Raw genomic sequence first — 21,116 nt, forward strand, 5'->3', positions numbered from 1 at the left:
CGCACACACACACACACACACACAATGTAGAGCCTGAAACCGGCTCTGTCATCATTCAAAGGGTGCATTCTAGTGTTACACATGTATCCTCTATAAAGATAGTTTTACAAGCCTCGGGTAAATGAATGTCTTCAGATCGCTTATATTGTAAAATATAACATGTGAAACGTGTAAAAATGATTCAATTCAAACCGTCAAAGGGACGTTTGTTCCAGAAGGCTCTGACCTGTTGTAAGGTGTGCTGGGTTCATCGATCTTCATCAGACCATAGTCTTTGTCAGCCGGATGGTACGTGGCCAGGATGTTCATCTCATCCCATTTCTGGCATTTCTTCCTGTAAAAAGGATCAAAGAAAAGACAGTGAGGAAGAAATAAGGGCTGAATGGAGGACACCCCGTTTGGACCACTGTGCAGCAGCCATCCAGCCCCTGAAGTCCTGCAGGGAGATGAGATACTACATGTAATCTAGACTGAACCTGCCCCATCGTTCCCTCTTCTATTTCACTCTATTTCGGGAAAACTATGTCATCGGCACCAATTTGGTTTCTGACGATTCTCAGGAGTTGACGTGGTATTTGCTTTCATGTCCAGGTAATACAGGACGAGGCCTTCATTCACTAAATAAAAGGGCATGAGCGAGAGGTAAGGCTGAACGGCTGTGAGTGAATAAGGCCAAAGGTCAAACAACGTTCGCATTCGGTACAAGAGAGTTGATTTCTGTTCCGCTCCCTCTGAAACAGACCTGCTCCTAATCCCCCAAATGGTTCATCCTCATCTGGGGATAAGGCTGTCACCTCTGCATGCTCTGCCGGGGCTTTTTGTTCAGAATTACTCTAATCCCTGCTGCCCCTTACAATCCTGAGAGGAAATGAACAGGAACAAAGACTAAATCAGCATTGAATGCTACATTTAGCTTGAGAGGATGACGCGAGGAACACCTGCCGCTGCAGCACAGGAAGTAGAAACTTACAGAAAGAAAACGCATATTTCAATGCTGATCTTTTTTTTGTGTGTCATATTGTATTTTGAATGAGTCATTTAATTTCTGTAGCCCCACTCTCCATATTAAGCACTGATTTGTTGATTAGTTTTCTTCTTTTCAGTTTACTGTAAGCCTTTACTCATTAGAACAATGTTTACTTATATTTTCATATGTTTTTTATCCTCTTAATTTCCAAACAAACTAAATGCTGAAGCTATAATTCCAGGCGATACTGTGAGTTATCTGGCTCTGGTTAAACCACCTCGGCTCTCCCTGAACTTTGCTGCCAAGCTTCTGCCGCTCAGTTCTGACGTTGTTCATGACAAACGGCATCATGGGAGACGGCCGATGCACCATGTGTCCATAAGTCAATCAATTTGGTTGCAGATGCTCAGCCAAGTTGATTCCCTGGATGCTCCACTGACTCAAGAGTTCACTTTGGTATTTAGCCTTACTTAACAAGCTTGCATGTGCATTCAGTGCTAAATAAGTGGATAAAAAGACAGATGTGCCAGTTTATTAGACACACCTAGCTAAAACTGATGCAGTCTAATATAATAGTCCTACAATTATTCCTCCCTTGTCAACTACATTGATACCAATGACCGAATAACAATCTCTTCCGACGAGGGTTGCAAAGGGCCAGGAGATTGTTGTGTTTAAAGCTGTTTTGGACCAACATTCATGTACATTAGTTGACACAAACTGGCACAGCAACGAGCTGCTGATGAGCAGCAAGGTGACCGGTGGCTTGAGAAACCTGATGAGCTCGACATACTGAACATACAGAACTCATTCTATGAAGTAAGCTTGTTGGGTGCATTTGTGTAACTGGGAGAATGTGTAGAGCTTCACTCTATAAAATGTGTGGTTACACAACTAATCACAATCATGATCTAGTTCCACCAAACCGCTATGGTCCTTAAATCCAATCCAGTCCACTCATTCAGAGCAAATCATCACAAAAACTGTCATGCCTTGATGATGCACCTCCTACTACAAGGGTGGAGGAGGGGGGGGGGGGGCAATACTACCACTGAATATAGAGCAGTGTCTCTTATGTGATGATAAATATCCCCCGAGGCGGCTCAATAGCTGGTGACAAAACGCTTCAGGGAAACTCATTAAATAGAGTGAGTCATCACTGAGAGCTATCAGGTAGCATCGTCAGAGTAGTGAGGTCCAGCTCTCCACCTCGGCCTGATCGCTCCAACAGCAGCACAGGTTTTACAGTGAAGACAGTGAAGCCCAAAGGCACAGAACACACTGCTTCACGCACTGCAAAGCAACAAGCTAGGACCTGATGATGCTCTGAAACACTCATTAAATCCATCAAAGTGCATTTAAGAAATTGGAGAAATATCAATAAGAGAGATTTACTGGTGGAATTTACTGGAAAGTAGGGACAGAGATGTAAAGTTATGAGGAGCGATTAAATTCTCCGGCCACATCAGAGGTCATTGTCATGGTAAGGTCACGATGTGGGAAACAAGACAATGCATTGTCTACGCAAGAGATTTTCCCTTTAATACAGACATGAAAAAAGTGTATTTGGTGAAGTAAAACTAAACTAACTCAAGAGAACAAACATGCTTCACTTGAACACATTTTACACTAATATATAATATCTGACTCACCTCTGCACCAAAGGCTCAGAAGATATTTAGGAAGGAGTTCATGTTTTACTCAGATTACAACCTTGTCCAAAAGCTGCAGGTGTTCAGACACCTGTTGACTCTGACTGTCAGTACTATTTGCATTGTCTGCCCACAGTTGGCCTCAACTGACCTGCAAACTGGAGGGTTGAATGTCTCAGTGGTCTTTTTCTGTCCACAATATTGAAAGTGAGAGATTCACTGCCTGCCAGTCAAACTGTCCATCACACAGTCAGGAAGAGGCTCACAAGACAGTGAAGGAGAGATTGAGTTTCATGGAAGCCTCTATGAATTATATATAGGTGAGTGAGGCCTATACATCACTGTAAACTAAATGATGGTGGGTGATGGAAGAGGCAACACAGAAGGCAGTCTCTAATGAGAGAAAAAAGGTGCCAAGGTCTTACAATGTTTAAGGAAATAAATCGGCGCTGCAAGACAAACAAACAGTTGGCATATGTGGGCTCCTCTTTAACCCAGCCTTCCAATGCCGTCATTGCATCATTTATTTGTACATTATTTTAAAATCTTCAGTAGAAAATACACACAAGTATGTATGTTCAATGGTCCATCTCAGCTTTTGTCTGCAGGTTGTGATTGTCTCCACTCACTAAGAAGGTGTAAACTGAAGGCGAGCTCCATGTGAGCATTGCAGTCTCAAACAATGGGAGATAAAGCTTGTCAGTCTTTAGTTGTATGAGTGGGGAAAAGAGACTTCAAGAGAAGTCCTGAGTATGCACAGAGCCAGAGGAGTGGAGAAGTTGTAGTAACTTGACAGGATGACAGAGTCATTGTTGTATCAAAGAAATGCTGACTCACACCAACACGGAGCTTACGAAGGGCAACCAATCAAATGTCATGTAGGGAAATAAAAAATAACTAAATACAAGCAAGACAATATTTTAAAAAAAGTGAGCAAATAAAAATACAAATCTTGTATTTGTGATTTGGGCTATACAAAATAAACTGAATTTAACTTTGCTTTAACTAACAAACAAATGTCTGGTTTCCTTCCAGAGTAACTTGGAGGACAAAAGGAGAATATTATCACAGGTGTGCTGTATCATGCAAGTTGATCGAATGATCAGAGGCATCACACTATAACCAGGTTGTTTTTTCTAATGACTCCTATTTTGTGTTAGATGTGATTTTTTTTTGATTTTTTTAAAGGTATTTAAATCTAAATATGATGAGTCTAAATGAAAGTGGGTGGTCTCATTTATCACCCTGACTATAAATCAGTCATTATTCAATTCTTGTAACGGCTTAAAAGCGGTCATATTTTTGTGCAGGTATCTTTGAGATCTCATTTACATATTTTAAACCTTGTTTCTTGATAAGAAACAATGCTTTCTTTTGTAATAGTTTCTAGCTTGTGTACTCAAGTGCACTTTGAAATGCTCATACAATGGTGGGATTTGGATAAGCAACATGTGAGAAATGCCTGAGAAGCCTGCAACCTTTTTTCCTCGGGTACTTTTTACCCAGTTACTCACAGGTGCAATCACAGATGACGTACATAGCTTAAAACATACAACATTTTTACAATTGCATAGAGCGACAGCTCGACAACTAATGCAAAGTATTTTTGTGTTTTAGCATTTGAGCACAACCTTTTGTTTCACCAATCTTGCCATGCAAAAGATGCTCCCTCATGTCTGCAAATGACCTTATAAGGCAACAGCATCCTTCAGGGAAGTCTCCATGTGCAGAGTTTCCTCAGGGCAGAAAGGAGCCTGCGAGGAGGATGTGAGCGAGCAGAGCTCTGAAGGACTTGTGAGACGAGGTAATATGTCTCGCTGCCACAGCAAAAGTGTCAGTGTCAGTATTGTCAATGCATACGAGAAGAAAAGGCTTCAGAAAAAACTAACCTCTAACTTTTGTCAACTCAACCTTGAAACCGAGCACCATTAGACAACAGAGCCGCCCATTTAGCCTTCCCAGTGAAGTTTTCACTATGAGCACATCTTGAGAGCATTAAGGAGCCTAGTGCCCTAAACTGTGAGACTGTTTGCACACCTCATTGTACCTCATCTGTGAGATGCTTGATCTCATCTGAGATGATCGAACACAGGTAATATTTCAGTTGGGCGTCCTCTACAGCTATTTGAGAGATCTAAACTATCTTCCTGGCCAACATCAGGATGAGATGAATGAAGAGCAAGGTCACCTGTCCTCTGCCAAAGCATCTGAAGGATGTCTGGACTAAAGGGCATGTGATATGCGTTTAGGAAGCAGGGGATTTGACAGCATTAATACATGTAATGGTGAATATTTAACGGCAGTTTTGAGGTGGTTGTAGAAGTTAAGCTAACTAAATACAACTTGGGGTTCAATCAGCATCTCTTGGTTTACCAACTGGCTTGAGATTTCCATCTGAATGACTCACAGCCTGTCAAAGGCTTTGAGCAACACATATTTTAACATTTTTAATTAAAGGTTCAACAAAAAAGACAACTCTGTTTTACAATTATACCATCAGTGCTTATCTTATTTTACACCTGAAGAAAACTAATCTTCTGTCTGTCCCAGCGCTGGGTGTAAAGACCTACTGATACACAAAGCTGTGAGGTTAAGGTTCATATGACGTCATGTGATTGAGGACATGCCAATCGGGGGTAAACAGCACGGACGTTAGCGCCAATGCCGTGTCAGTTTGCCCCATAACGTTACTGTTCACGGTGGCTTGTGGTTGTCGCTGTTAAGCACTTGATAATATTTTGTTTTATCGCTCCAATGTCCGTAAGAGTTTTTAGTTTCTGTTATCTTCAACGTTAACGTAAAAACCGTTACAACCGCCAGTAGTCGTCTGAAACGATGGCTAGTGAACGAGCTAACTTGATGAGCGACTTCGAGCGACACACGTTAGCTTTCGGTTACACATGCCGTCAATATCGTTTCCATGGGGGAGAGAAACCACAGCACAGCCACAAGAAGGAACCAGACCGCTTCCACACGGACATCACGCGTTGTCGACGAACGTCAACAGCAAAAAAATAAGTGACTTTTATGTGACAGTTAGCCTGTCAGGGGAGTAACGTAGAGATGCTAACAAGTGTTTAGCTAGCTAAACGTTACCCGGGCTACCCACCCCGCGACGGCCAAGCAGAAGCAACTTACTGCGAGTCATCCTCCGAGAGTACGGGGGCTGGTTCTGGGCTGCCTCGCGGTTCTTCTTCGGCCAGGGATTTGATGTTCGTCCCGCTGTTCTTGTTTTTCAGGATGCCTTTTATTGGCCGGGATGCCATTCCCACACGCTGGCTGTCGGACGGCTGGCTCGACTCTTTATCTTCCACTGATTTACCGAATCTATTTCTGCGGTTCAGTGAACGTTCCCGAAGACGCAGTCGGTTTTAAACATGCTCCCGTCAGTCCTCAGTGCTCCTCCATCCGGTCAGCGTGACGCTATGCAGGAGTCTACGTGCACTGGCTGCTCTGCACAGCCCGCTATTCTCCGGTTGTTCAGTGACTGGCGGCTGGCGGGGCAACACCGCTGTCAGTACTATGCTCACAATATCGCGAGACTTTGATTTCGACACGATTTTACGTCATCAAACGCTGCCTTTAAAAGATAAAAAAAGATCCATTACGCCATGTTTAATTATAATATTTTATTAATAATAATAATAATAGACAAAAACAACATCAGGATTTGGGTATGTATGTTGTATTTCAGAAAGTGATATAAATGCAGGAACCCTAACACAAAAAAGAAGAGAACCAAACTTCCATGAGGGCATAAATATGAAACACTCATCCTCTGCAGGCTGAAACGCTTTGTTGGCCCCTTCTTACATTGAAATGAAACATATATTTAACAAAACGTATAGCTGAAAGAGGGCAGAAGATGCCGTTGTTGGTGCTCTACAAGCTCATCCTTACTTGGACTTTTGTCAACACAAACACACACAAAACAAAAGTGCATGAATAAATAATTTCACTTCCTGTGAGTAAGTAAAACAATGTTGTATCCGTCACAATCCATATTGTTTGTTTATCACTCTTTCTCTGAAATGCAATAAAAGGGAGAGATTTGGCTGAGCACAGAAAGATTGAGAGGTTTCATTTTCAATGACAGATAAACTCCTCAGTTGTCTCTCTAAAAGATTCTTTGTCGTTCGCAGTTATTCAGGCAGCCAATGGTGGTGGGAGATCCATAAGTTGAGCTGACGAGTGACAGATCTGCATAGGAGCCTCGGGTGTGAACATGCTTCCTGATCAGGGTCCGTGCTATGCTCAGCTGCTTCAACCAGGGCTTCTCTGTAAAGGTACTGCAGAAGAGAAACAGACATTACACACAGTAGAGTAGAGCTGTCATGTATATAGCATTTGAGTAACCTCTACATACGTTATTATCTATCATCAATCACTGTAATTGTTTTGTATAACTACAGTAAAAAAAATAAAGACAATCGACAGCTTTAGTTTTATGCTTCATTACAGAAGCTGCAGTAATTATATCAATGTCGTGCAGCAGCTTTAACTTAAAGTTAAGTTAAAGTGCTCAGTAAATACACGTTAAAGTAACAGACAGGACGGTAGACCAAGATAAGTGTGTGGTGTATATAATTTGACTGCAAGTAAAATACATTTGCCTGACTCATCCTGAGCCTCAAGCTGGCATTTATGAAACAAAGGTGTTTTTTTTAATGAATATACAATGTACAGCACAAAGGACAGAGACCTGGCTACAGTCAAGCAGTACATGGCTTTTTCTCTTCGTGTTCGGCCACAGTGAGCGATGGACTCCAGAGACTCAGTCAGAATATGGGAAGATGTTGGCTGATGGGATCGAATGGGAACGCTTTCTCTAGGAATTGGCAAAAGTATAAACTTTCTCTTGCATAAACTGCGATGATCCCTCCAGATTTCATCCAATAAGCCATTTTCTGTGCTTTGGACATATTGGTTATGCTTCATCTGCATCCCTGTAAAGTCAGCAGGGCTCACAGACTGCAGGCTGGAGAGGTGTGATACTGAAGGCAGTTTGCTGATGGGAGGTAACGGCTGCAGCGCTTTGGCCTTGATTCCTCTACTTGGTTTGTTTGCAGCTTTCATGGATTTGGAATACATATTTGTCTGGTTGAAGCCATCCACCAGCAACGTGTCCCCCACCCGGGCTTTGAACGCAGCGCTGTTGTACTGGCATCGATTGGAGGCTGCTCTTTTCTTTCCCAAACTGCCCCAGCGTTTTATCTGGAGGTAGATGCGCATTGGCAGGGGTATGTTTGACAGGGATACTACTGAGCACAGCTTTTCAGCCAGGTAGCGCACACAATCGCTGTGACCATGCTGAATAGCAACTTTCAAAGGGTCCCGACCACGAGGGTCGCGACAGGCCAAAGTCAAAAGGTTTCTGCTAATGAAGAGCTTCAGAACGAGAAGCTGGCTGTTCTCTGCAGCTGTGTGGACGGGACACTTTCCGGTGTCTCGGTGGGAGGTTTGGTGGCACCACTGGCGGTACGGATGGACCCCCACTGGTTTCCCAGCATGCATCCCTCTCTCCAGCAGCCAGCCGGCCAGATCCAGGTGGCCTAAAGCGGCAGCGATGTAGAGCGCTACCTTCAGCTGAAACCTGGACAAGAAAGTATAAAGATGTACGTTTGTGCATCAATTTGCACCAGTTCTGTTACATTTTTAATCATATCGGGAAATTCTGACCCCATTACAAGCTTCTTCTCTGAGAGGTGGCTCTGGACCGTCGCTCTGTGGCCCCGGAGGCAACCGCGGAGGAACGGCCCCCACCCGCCCCACGTGTCCAAACGGAGAGTAGCGCCTTATATTAAAAACAATTACCAATTCAAACTTTGTGGATTTAAATATAAATCAGTGTTATTCCATTTGTATACTTTTTTATTATTTTAAATTTGTCTGTGTATGGTCTCAAAAATATTGTGCAACACGGCGACTTGTTTTTTTATCAATGTGAAAGTGAAGCTCTTTTACATCTCGAATACAAGCTGAGTACATTAAAACATTCAAAGTAATCCAGTCATTTAGAAGGAAAGACATTATGTTCTTAGAGCTGCACAACACTCACTGCAGATGCAGACACAGCCTCATGCAGCACGTACCCTCTTCGATGGCGTAGTCTTGGAGTTGGTTGCAGTCGTAGAGCTGCACACCTGCAGCCGTGCGCAGGCTGAAGGTGCTGACCGGGAGGCCGCTTTGCATTGAAACCACAGATTTCAATCGAGCAACGGACATGAAAGCCTCGCTCCTCATGATTGCTAAGGTTTCTCCTGTCACACCATTGAACACACACATCGCAGGCCTTCGTTCACTCTGAAACATAATTTTAATGCCTTGCGGTTAATAACACAAAAGAATAATAATACAAATCCTTTAAATTTCAATAGTGTCCTAATAACAAAACATTAGTCACAAGATGGATCCCTGCGTTTATCAAAAAGTCACATTTAAACATTTTATTTCATGAGATTGTTTTTTATAATGTATTGTATTTTTGTTGATGGTAAACAAATACATGCATTTCATGACTTTGAGAAGGACGTATTTGATGAGAACTAACAGGTTTAGAAGCGACTCATCGGTGGACTGCAACACTTAGACCTGAGAGCCGGTTCAACAGAACTGGACGGCAGCAGGTTTTGAAATGTCTTTCATAAAAGGGTTTGTACTACAGAATATATATTTTTGAGGCTTACACTATACTGCACTCATCTGTTTATATGGAGTAAATAATTATCATAATACTTTTATTAGATATCATGCTTTTTTAAGTACTCAAAGACGCTTTGATATATTTAAATATGTAACTTTATTTAGTTAAAAATAGATAGCTTCTGAGGTGTGGGCCAAAAGATGCACTTCCGCATCCTCCTCAGTCTGCATCATTGTAAGCTGATTGTATTTACTGCAAATCCCAAAACAGCTCCAAATCTCTAAACCCTTTTCGTGTTTTAATACCTTCATCAGGCATCGGATGGCACTGCCTCTCGTGATGCCCACGTCGCACAGAGCCCAGCTGTCCTGCAGCGCCGCTCCAGCGAAGCTCAGCTCCAGGTACTGCTGCTGTTGGTCACCGGAGCGCTGCACCAGAAAGTTATCCTGCCGAAAGGGACCGAGAGGACGTTCATGGAGCTGAGACAGAGTATTTATCAAGAAACAACCTTCTGGATGGATCGTGTTCAGTGTCTGTGGCGTTTGCTTCTCTGCCTGAGCTGAATAAAAAATGTCTCCAATGATGGAGAGATTTAGCTTTTTTCTTCACATATAACATAACTAATAACTAACAGATAACTAATAACAGTCTTGCAATGCATAGTATTTAACTATAAGCAACAGTCTTGCTAAAAGAATGTGATAAATCCATCAAACTGTCTCTTTCCCCTCCAGCGTGGCGTCCAAATCATCAGGCACATTTTCAAATGTCCGTCCAACTAAATGAACTCTGGGCTGCCACTGTAGATTTAGTTTTACCTTCACCATCTGCCTCATGGCCCCCACGGTCTGGTCTGCAGGGACATCAACGGGCTCACAGAAGCCCTCCACGCAGACAAAGACCCTCATGGTCGGGGCGACCTTCCTCCAGCCGTCTCCTCTGTGGCTCTCTGGTTGTGTGCTGAGTTTATCAGAAGCAGAGTCCTTGTGAGGAGGGCAGTTGTGTGTGTGTGTGTGCGTGTGTGTGTGTGTGTGTGTGTGTGTGTGTGTGTGTGTGTGTGTGTGTGTGTATGCTTTGTGAAGGACTCACAACTTTCAAAAGTAAAATTTAACAAGTCAACAATAGAAAAAGGGAAAGTTGCTTTCAAATAGTGTTTTAAATGGTGTACACAAGTTAATTCATCTGGTTGACTTGGTGATGTGGTGTTTTTAAATTAAATTAATTTGGCTTTTGAAAAGGCTTCAGGTGGCACATTTTTTTCCCAATAGGAAAATCTTAAAGTGCAAGAAAGACAAAAGAACAAAATATGTTGGTGACTTCATAGCAAAAAACTACACTCGAGGAACCGGCCATGAGACTGTATTATAAATATGAAAATATTGTTTTTTTTAAATTCTATTCTGCTGAACAGTACAGGAACATATTTGCAGAGAGGACCGCCACAAGATGAAAGGTTCAAGAATCTGAATCTTAGAAAACAAATCTCAGGAGCAAACTGAAACATTTTAGTGAACACAGTATGACAACTTTATTTCTAAAAGAACTTACAACACAATATGTGTAAATTGTTTTATGTGGGGCCGCAGTTGAAAAGAACTCTAACAGTTTGACGTCAGCGCTTCGTGCTGCCTTTCTGTGGGAAACAAAGGAACGACCTACTGGTTGCACATTACAGCTTGAAATGTTCTCTGGAGGTTTTACAGGGAACAGCACTTTGCATTTGACCTTTTAAAGTCTGACTCTGTCCACAACGTTTTGTGTTCAATCTTGGCTTGGAGCAAAGAGTGATTTTGTTTTTCTCAAAGTTCAAGTCCTGCGAGTTATGATGATTTCTGTTTTTTCAAGCAAAAATCAAAACGCATATGGATATCTACATATAGAAATGTAGATATCCAAATACGGAAAATTTGAACTAATGACTTATAATAATTCATCAGATTTTAGTTTAGCTTTATTTGACAAAGTAACTGTTATCGATACATGTATTGTTGCAGGCAGAACCCCAGAGCTGTAATAACCCTCTAATAAATAAACGTTTTTATTTTCCATCTCTTGTTTGCAACCATTGACCAACATGGATATCCTTTGTGTATCATCAATGTTATTAGCAAACGGAGCTCATCTTCTTTTTAGGGCCTCAAACGAAGATGAGCTCCGTTTGCTACAGAGGGAGCTAGAGATTTAAAATCTGTTTTCAAGACTTCTTTTTTTAGGGCGGAGTGTGACAACATCTGTGCTAATGAAAAACAATAAACACTTTTTTCCCAGATAAAATTCACAGTTCGTACATGGACTATATTCATCTCGTAATTTACGAGATGAATACAGTAAGTTGTTATAAAGGTTTATACAATATAGACTCGCTGCTGGGTTCAGGCCGTTCATGCAACTGTAAAAGGCAGCAAATGTTTGTGTGCCGTCACGTGGATATGTTTACGTCTGGAGTCACTTCCGGAATCAAATGATTGACACACGGCTCGTCCAATCAGACGCGGCCTGCAGATCGGTGCATGTGGCGGAAGTAGAAGAAGCTCGCGGAGGGGATTAGCTGTAACGTTGCTGTTGCTGTTCTCCGACCCGTCGTTCAAACGGGAGGAAGTCCAGCCGCAAATGTTATCTGCTGTAAATGTTCATTGACACGACGCACAGCGAAGGAGAGCGATGTGCCACCCTGCGGCCCAATCCCCGGACAAGATAAACCTCCGGGAAGAAATCAAGGTAAACACCCACGACACCCCGAGCAGCTACCTGCGTTAGCATCATGCTAACGCGAGCGCGGGGCTGTGTGTTCCTGCGGGACGGCGCTGCTCACCAGGTAACACACACACATTCATTTAGATATACCTGAACCCACAAATGCTGCAGCTACCTGGAAATGTCAGACTCCAACGAGACAGTTCTGTGTGTGTGTGTGTGTGTGTGTGTGTGTGTGTGTGTGTGTGTGTGTGTGTCTCTCTCTCTCTCTACCAACGTTTGTCGCTGAAATCTGCGGTTTCAAGTTAAACGTCCACGGCCGTTGACTGTTGACAATATTGACGTTTGATTTATGTTTTTTTGTTGTTGTCGTGAACTATTTAATCCCCTCACGCCGGTTTGTGACTGTCTAATTCTAAGCTCATTGTCTCACATGTTGTGCCTGCTTGTCACATGGTGCTAGTCATCATCAGTTCATCTTTACTTCTCCTTTTGCTTCTGCTGTTTCTTCTCTTAAGACCCTCTGAGGTGTAATGTAGTGCTAATGTCTTGCCAAGTTGTTTGTGCATATTGTGTAACAATAATTGTTCTGTAAGTGACTGATTTAATTGAAATTTAAGTCTTAATTCAATTTATTTTGTATAGTCCCAAATCAGACATTTGTCTCATAGAGCTTTATATTCTGTACACATACGACATCCTCTTCACCGTGGAAAAACTCCCCAAAAACAGTTTAACATGATAAAAAAGGAAGAAACCTTTGGGATGGTAGCAGAGGAGGAAGTCATTTTAAAATGTATTTATTGTGTGTTGTATGACATTTAGTGAACATGAGGGTTGGGCGATGTGATGACGTGCACTATGAGACTAAGCAGAATGAGTCAACAGCCAGAAGTGTGGAAATGCAAGTTACCTGTAATATTTAATATTTAAACCAAAATGTGACATTACCTTGTAATGTTAATTCTCACTGATAACATACACATATTGGGATGATGTTGTCTTTCTTGTTTGTGCTGGTAAATAAATGGATCTTTGAGAAATGTTTTCAAACTTGACTTCACTGTACACGTAAGAAAATATTTTAAAATAGATTTATTGACGGACGTATCAGTTCTGGGCACAGATATTTGATCAATTATCTATTTTCTGACTATAAAAGTGTATTTTCATTTGACAGTTTGTTTTTTAATGGGTAAACAATTCTGTAATGTTTTGACGCTGTTTAAATATATTTCCTTTGAAACTTAAAGTGAATCTGTTGAAAGCATTCTGCCTACAATACGTTATATGAACTACTAGACACATAAGTGTTTTCGTTTAATTAGAAAAATCCTCGTTTTCATCCAAATGTACATAACAAACTATATAAAACCATCTAATAGCACCATATAATCCTCAAACGCGACTTTCCTTTGCAGCATGCCAACTCCGTTTCAGTAGTTTAACGCTCAGCTGTCGGTTTCTCCTGAACGCATCTCATGCTTCTCTCTTTGAACTTGTACCTTTTCTGCTGCGACGTTCGGCCTGAAGCTCACTCCCGTCTACAACAGATGACTGGCTCGCTACCAAGCATAACGGATGCAAACAGGAGCTAGCGGCGCAGGAGCTAGCGGCGCAGGAGCTAGCGGCGCAGGAGCTAGCGGCGCAGGAGCTAGCGGCGCAGGAGCTAGCGGCGCAGGAGCTAGCGGCGCAGGAGCTAGCGGCGCAGGAGCTAGCGGCGCAGGAGCAAGGGTCAAATGATGAAACAGAGCATTAAACACTAATAACGACGTTGCACCGGCATACATTTTACATTTGTGTATTTAAAGGATGAAACTTCAACACTGTTTAATCAGCGCATGTGAGTTCATGCTTCAGGTGTACAAACACAACATTTGTGTCTTTTCTAGGTGTGACAACAACAGCTGGTGTGAAGCGGTTCCACTGCAGGCCGGTGTGTGTGTGTGTGTGTGCTCGGTTGTCTGTGTGAGTGTGTTGTGTGGTTGTGAGTGGCGGAGCAGCTGGGGTTGTAACGTGATGCCAAGATGCTGCTGTCCCTGGGAATGCTAATGCTGTCGGCCACACAGATCTACACCATCTTCACCGTGCAGCTCTTCGCCTTCCTCAACCTGCTGCCCGTGGAGGCCGACATCGCCGCTGTGAGTAATTCAAAGAGCATAAAAATAAGCTAAACATAGAAACATCCAACATGATATGACGGTGTCATACAGTTACACCCTCAGAGAAACACACCTCCGATCCAGATAGACAACAATGTGATTTCATAATATAATGACTTGAAACAAAAGGAGTTAAACATATTTCTTTCTGTCCTTCAGTACTCTTTTGACAACAAAACGGATAACTTTGATGACCTGCCTGCACGGTTTGGCTATCGGCTCCCCAGCGACGGACTGAAGGTGAGTTCAGATGATTTGTTTCCAGACTAAATGACAAACCTGCATAGTTCATTACAAGGTTTTTATGATTTCTAATTAGATTTTATTTCAGCATGTTTTTGCTTTACAGCTCCACTGAAAGAAAGTTCAACCATAAAACATAAAAAAGAAAGCTGTATTTTTGCTGCAATGAATAGATCCAATGTGTACCCACACATAGCACAACAACATATTGTTTTATGGCTAGCATTAGCATTAGCACTGGGTGGATCTGTCCAGTTTGCATCAGAAAGCACGGTCAACTTTAAAAAACATCCAAAAAGTGATTTCAAGTCCATTCGAATGTTCATGTCTGTGTAGCAGCAGCCATCATGACGGACACACACAGGAAGTCAGACACTCGTACATTCTGGTTGTACTTAAATGAAGCTTGATCACAGTTTGACAACATTGAATGAAGCTGCTCTGTGTTGCGTTGTGATGTGTGTGGTTGTTGTGAGGTTTCTGTGCTGAACGCCCAGCAACACGCACACGGCTCGATCCACAGAGCTCACAAACACATGATTCATGTCTGCTATCCAAACTGAGCACTGTGGTCGTTTCCCACATTCAAGAGCCCAGTTGTTGTTGTTCAAAGGCTTCTTAGGGCAAAGAAGCTGATGTCTTGTTTTGTGTGTGCAGGATAAGTGCTTTTGTTGGCACACTGGTGATTACTATACTGATTATTATACTATACTTTGTGGACGCTATGTTTAGCATCATGATAGCATCGTGGTGACCTGCAGCATCTCTGTCACATGGCGGCGACCCTTTGGTCTGTTGGAGGAACCAAAGCTCTGGTTCAGATGACGGGTTGTGTTGTTCTCACAGCAGGACGTTTGAACACAGAGCGTTTCTACTTCCTGTTTGTCTTATTTGTAAAGAAAGTGAAATGCCACCTTTCTTTGAAAAATAAAATATTTCAAAAATTCTGACATTTCACGGTTTTAGGAAAACCAGAACCCAGGAGCCCATGAGACATGGGCTCTGGTCCCAGAGGGCTGAGAGCCCATGAGACATGGGCTCTGGTCCCAGAGGGCTGAGAGCCCATGAGACATGGGCTCTCAGCCCTCTGGGACCAGAGCCCATGAGACATGGGCTCTGGTCCCAGAGGGCTGAGAGCCCATGAGACATGGGCTCTGGTCCCAGAGGGCTGAGAGCCCATGAGACATGGGCTCTGGTCCCAGAGGGCTGAGAGCCCATGTCTGCTCCGTCCCTTTTCCTTAAAGCAGCCTCCTCTGGCCGGTCTGTCTGAGGAGGCTCGGTACAGACTGAAGCGCTTCAGCTGTGATTTCCAGCTGCACTCAGCAGGATTGTAATGTCAGAAGATGCTCACATTACCGTCCACATTACCACTAAGAAGAAGCGGCGAAGAACTTCCCGTCTTCTGTCCTGGACAAGTGGGAGGATGATACTTAGTGAGAGTGCACTCGCTCTTTAGCTGATGCCGTTTTGATGTCTGTAGGACGGAGGTTAAATCACTTTCCTTCTCCACAGCAGCCTCCTTTTTTGTTTTGACTTCGACGATTGGTAACAGCTGTTCAGATAAGAAGGGACTCATGTAGATTCTGTGAGTTTTTGGAACTTAGAAATACATGTTTAACCTCTATTAACATGCGTATCCCGACCGACTAATTGTGCAATTGTTTCACAAATTCATGCTGGATGAGGAAAGAGGAACAAAAACCTCCTCCAGATGGCACGCCGTCTGCAAGGGCTCAGAACATTTGGCAAGTTCCCAACAAAGTCATTGTGGATCATGTGATGTGCTGTTACCTCACACCGCACACGGAGAGATTTGGGTTATTGTTTTGTTATGTGACACACTCACATATGGACGAATATATCACATATATACACACATGTAGCAGTATGAGTGCATCACATGTACACACATATGTACTAATATGAGTGTGCCTCATGTGCACACATCTGTAGCAATGTGCCTTGCAGTTGTGTAGTTGTTGTGATGCAGACCTGTGGCATCACGAGCCTGTTGACTTGCAGTGGTTTCCCTGCAGGGAGCGAGGCTGAACAGAGTTCTGCCTGTTTCCTCTTCCACGAGTGTTGCAGTCTGAAAGCTGGGCCTGTGTACACCTGCAGCGAGCAACAGTTATGCTTTGTTTAATATCTGAGGCGGACATATGAGCAGCTTGAATTTAGAGGTCACGGTTGTTATTATTAATATTGTAGGATAAATTGGGCAACAGCAAAGTGATGAATAAGAATAAGTTTGCCTTGTTAAAAGCTTGAATCAGTTCTCCTCTTTGGTCACAAACATATTTGAGACCTGGCGCCTTCCCAAAGTCTGTTTCTTTTTTTATGTAGTGATGCAACACATCAGTAATGTGCATGCAGAAATTCAAATTTAAGGGTGGAGGACATTTTATTTCTAAAGCGTGACGTTTTTGCTCCATCCTTCTTTTAAAGATTCACAAACAGAGTAAAAGATGCATCATTTATACCTAAAAGGGATTGTGTAGAAGTGTAAAGTGGCACAAAGTACCTCACAACAATCACTTGACTGGATATTCTCTCCACTCTTCACGTCGCTGCAGAGACACAACTGTCAAACTGTGAAGACGCGTTCAGCAGCGTCGTTTCCATCCAGACTCTGGAGAAGAACCGATTCCAGTCTGAAAAGAAGTTCCCTTTTCACCAGATTGCTGTCAGGCTTTTTATTTTTATTCCATGTATGTGCCCATTTCTACAATATTAGGCTGGTCTCCAGTCAGAGAAGAGACGCTCGTGTTGCCTTTGGAAAGTCTTTGGGTTTTGGGTTTTGGGTTGTGCAGCAGTAGAACTGTGTGAAAGTGAAAAATGTATCATCTGAATGTATTGATTTCTGTGTACCATTAAGCCTGGTGTGTATGTGAGTGCTTGTCCAGAAAGGACATTACTTACTTCTAATACTTCCTGCTGTCTGGCAGATCATGCAGCCGGATGGACTTCCTCCTGTCACTAGAGGAAAAAACTGATTTTGCGGTGATTTCCTCTAATGGAAATCACGATGCATTTGATTGAAGTTGTGGGTGTATAAAGAGCAGGAAACATCATGGTGAAAGACATGCAGTTTGGAGGAACTAAGGTTTCCTTTGGAGCTTCTTAGCTCAGATGTCATGTGACTTCAGTGTGAACCTGCTCATCGTCTGACTCTGGAGGCATGACGTGAGGGTTTTTCTTTGTTTCATCAATGGTGTGTCATGTAGATGAAGCACTAATGAGGTGGCTTCACTTCTCTTGTTCCTGCTGCTGCTGAAATGTAATGAAGTGATCGTGAATGTTGGAGAGCTCAGTGTCCAGACGACTCGCTGTACGTTTACAATGATGAACTTACAGCAAGTCATGGCGTCCAACCAGCTGCTTTACTCACTCTTTTGTTCTTTTGATGGAGTTTCAGGCCCTTCTTGTTTCCTTTCCACGCCCTCATTGTCTCATCTAGAATGTGACCCAGAAACACAGCAGTGAATGTGAGTCACACAAACCTTAATCTGCTTACAGGAAGCCCAGTCAGGCCAGAGCGAGTTATTAATTCCTCTGTTATTTCCCAATCTCAGTCCGGAGCAAATCTGCAAACGAGCCCTATAGTGAGGTCGTTAGTGACGGGATTACAAGTGATCACTGTGCAAATAGTCCAGAGAAATCTCTTCCAGCTTGAACTCTGCAGCAGCAGGAAATCTCTCTTAGTCTGTCAGCACTTTGCATCGAATTAGTGGAACAGGACACTTTAAAAAAAGTAGAAAAACAAAGATATCTGAACCTTATTTCACACAGATTCTCTTTATTGTTGATAGCAACTATATATCAACTAACTTACACACACACACACACGTATGTATGTATGTATGTATGTATGTGTGTGTATGTCTATATATATATATATATATATATATATATATATATATATATATATATATATATATATATATATATATATATATATATATATATATATATATATATATATATATATATAGACACACACATACATACCTCATATTCACAGTAGAGGTAACACGACATGGTGATTGACATTTAAATATTGTCACATAAAACACATTCCCACTGCACCCAGCTTGCAGTCTGAGTGCAGTGGGAATGTATATTCTGCTTCAGGTGGTTTCACAGTCTTTATTTCCATCTCAAGGTTTTCAGGGTTCCCTCCTTCCTCAGTTATTTCCTGTTTTCCCTCCGGCCTCTCTGCATTTCTTCGTGGTGTTTTATCCAGCAGAGGGCGCTCTTGCTGTGGTTTTAATCTGGTAGGAGGAATGTGAGGCAGTGGCACAGTGATGTCATTTCACACAAGGCGGGGCTGCACTGCCGGCGGCACCCAGAGGTGACGCAGCGGGTGATTCCCTCGTGTGTGCTCGCCCTGATGTGATGATTTCACAGACCCGCCCTGACCCCCACACGCGACCCTTCAGACGTCATCGCTGATCAATGTTGGATTAAAGCCGGCGGCTCAGTCAGTGACTCCTCCTGAGGAGCCAATGCTGAACACATGTGATGTCACTGTGGCCGTTTCCTCATGAGGCTCAGCTGCAGTGGGAGGAAGCACTCGCCCCATCAGCTCGCTGCTCGCAGTGTGTGTGTGTGTGTGTGTGTGTGTGTGTGTGTGTGTGTGTGTGTGTGAGAGAGTGTGTGTTTGAAAATGCTGACTCCACTTGATAGACGGGCTGTTTTTGTGTGTGTTGGCTTTAATAGAGAGAGAGAGAGTTGAAAGTGGCTGGCAGAGTCCCAGAGCTGCACAGCAGTCCACACTTCCTGTCCACCACCCTGCTGCTGACACACACACACACACACACACACACACACACACACACACACACACACACACACACACACAGAGGTGTGAGTTACACTTGCATAAGCGCAGCAGAGGTTTAGAAATGTATTTCATATCAGGTCCCTCCTCCTCTTCTCCTTTCATCACCTCTTTGTTGTTCATCTTCTCTTTCTCACTATTTGCCTCTTGTATTGTTCATTCTTCTATTTTTGTCTTCCTCCATCTCCTGTTTTCCTTTTAGCTCTGCTCCTGTCTGCATTTCAGTGGGTCTCTGCCTCCATATTTGTTCTCCTTCATCTCTCTGTCGGCCTCTCTCTCTTCTTACTGTCGCCGTCTCATCAGTCACTTCAAAAGCTGTGTGACTGAGACAGGAAGTAGCAGAGAGGAGATGTGAAACGGTTCTGACTGAGAGCTGCTGGGTTGAAGGCTCACACACACCGTGTGTGTGTGTGTGTGTGTGTGTGTGTGTGTGTGTGTGTGTGTGTGTGTCACTGCTATTCTTCACTTCAGTGCAAAGCTACATCTTAATTATGCATGCGTTACCTTTCCAGTGTATGTTTGATAAGTCAGCGTAACATCTGGGCTGCAGCAGACTGCGACTCAGCAGTTTTTAATTTAATGTGTGAACAGTTGAACAAAGATGGCGCTGCCCAGACTTTGTGTCATGGAGCTGACGCTGGGAGTCATTCACCACGTCATGTGTGATGTTCACCACGTCATGTGTGATGTCATTCTCTCAGGGCTTCCTGATTGGTGCTCGACCAGAGAACGCGTGTGAGCCCATCGAGCCGCCGCCGAGGGACAACATGACGGGAGCCTTCATCGTCCTCATCAAGCGCTTCGACTGCAACTTTGACATCAAGGTACTGTGTGTGTGTGTGTGTGTGTGTGTGTGTGTGTGTGTGTGTGTGTGTGTGTGTGTGTGTGTGTGTGTGTGTGTGTGTGTGTGTGTGTGTGTGTGTGTCTGAGCATCTCTGGTACAGTGATTATGGTGCTTGCCTCTCAGTATGTGTATCAGGTCTACACAGTGTGTGTGTCACCTCTCAGTATGTGTATCAGGTCTACACAGTGTGTGTGTCACCTCTCAGTATGTGTATCAGGTGTGTTCTGGTTCAACCTGCAGCATCACTTCCTCTCCACCGCCTCGTGCTTCTTTCCTCTCCTGCTGCTCAGTTTGGGCCGTTATGCTGGACTTGTGTTGAACGTTGAAACGTTCTGTTTGCTGCCTTTGATAAGTCGGTGAAGTCACTGAAAGATGGAGAGAGAGCTGATTTCTGTTCTTCAAGTGAGGGAAGGCGTCATGCGTTGTGTTGGAGTGTCTCTTGTTGAGGACGCTGAGCCAGCAGATGGAAGAGAGTGAAGATGATGCTGTCTGTGTGTCTCACCTGCACGGAAACAGCACTTGACCTTCGTTAAGCTCTCTTAACATGCAAACCGTGTGAATGAATGAACGCAGGATGTTGTGTTGAGGTCAGCGGCAGTTTTGAATGAAACGTGTCGAATGAATTGCACACAATCACATTCAAACGTCCAACACCAGCTTCAATGCCTCTGCAGGATCCATCAAGTAAATGTCTGAAGAATTACAACTTCACAACTTAACACAACAAAAGCACACAAACATTCTCCTTTCTTTGGATACCGTGATGCTACAACGATATTTAACAGATTTCAAGATGTTTACTGTCGTGAAGACATTACTTTCCTCCTGAAAGCTTTTGTTGTTGATCAATTGATCAATAGAGTTGGCAGCAAGTGAAATGTAGAGTAGTATTATTATTGTTATTATTAATATTAATACAGCTCTCTGTTGATCCCAAGCAGGATTTTCAGTTAAATAAGAAGTTAAATGTTTTTTATTTGTTCACTTAAAGTAAAAAAAAGCAAAAACGCAGAGAGGTTAGACGGTGAGAGTCTCTCTCTCTCTCTCTCTCTCTCTCTCTCTCTCTCTCTA

The 21,116-nt window shown here is 43.1% G+C and overlaps 3 protein-coding genes across 3 annotated transcripts in view; 1 reads left to right on the top strand and 2 right to left on the bottom strand.

The window, feature by feature from the left end:
• Positions 1–6,121, bottom strand: part of ppp1r2 (protein phosphatase 1, regulatory (inhibitor) subunit 2) — a 10,502-nt gene extending 4,381 nt beyond the window's left edge. Inside the window, exons 1-2 of the mRNA XM_068604149.1 lie at positions 5,758–6,121; positions 227–334 (exon numbers count right to left, since the gene is read on the bottom strand). Coding sequence (XP_068460250.1) covers positions 227–334; positions 5,758–5,885 — 236 coding nt within the window. The 5' untranslated portion in view covers positions 5,886–6,121. The remainder of the gene's footprint in view (positions 1–226; positions 335–5,757) is intronic.
• Positions 6,122–6,335: 214 nt separating this feature from the next.
• LOC137804761 (protein ANKUB1-like) lies at positions 6,336–12,290 on the bottom strand. The gene is made up of 7 exons (XM_068604135.1): positions 12,234–12,290; positions 10,081–10,222; positions 9,568–9,708; positions 8,712–8,922; positions 8,299–8,413; positions 7,322–8,212; positions 6,336–6,908 (listed from the first exon to the last, which is right to left on the bottom strand). Exons 2-7 carry the CDS (start codon positions 10,168–10,170, stop codon positions 6,737–6,739), a joined length of 1,620 nt encoding a protein of 539 aa, XP_068460236.1. The 5' UTR covers positions 10,171–10,222; positions 12,234–12,290; the 3' UTR covers positions 6,336–6,736.
• On the top strand, positions 11,776–20,025 carry LOC137804762 (E3 ubiquitin-protein ligase RNF13-like; the record flags this gene model as incomplete). Its single annotated transcript, XM_068604136.1, has 4 exons — positions 11,776–11,980; positions 13,849–14,097; positions 14,278–14,358; positions 19,903–20,025. Coding segments are annotated over exons 2-4 (318 nt in total), but the record flags the coding sequence as incomplete, so codon positions are not given.
• Positions 20,026–21,116: the final 1,091 nt, after the last annotated feature.

This window comes from Clinocottus analis, unplaced genomic scaffold (assembly GCF_023055335.1).
Source record: "Clinocottus analis isolate CAN_PGR_092001 unplaced genomic scaffold, fCliAna1.0.p SCAF_62, whole genome shotgun sequence".
In the NCBI taxonomy this organism is placed as follows: domain Eukaryota; kingdom Metazoa; phylum Chordata; class Actinopteri; order Perciformes; family Cottidae; genus Clinocottus; species Clinocottus analis.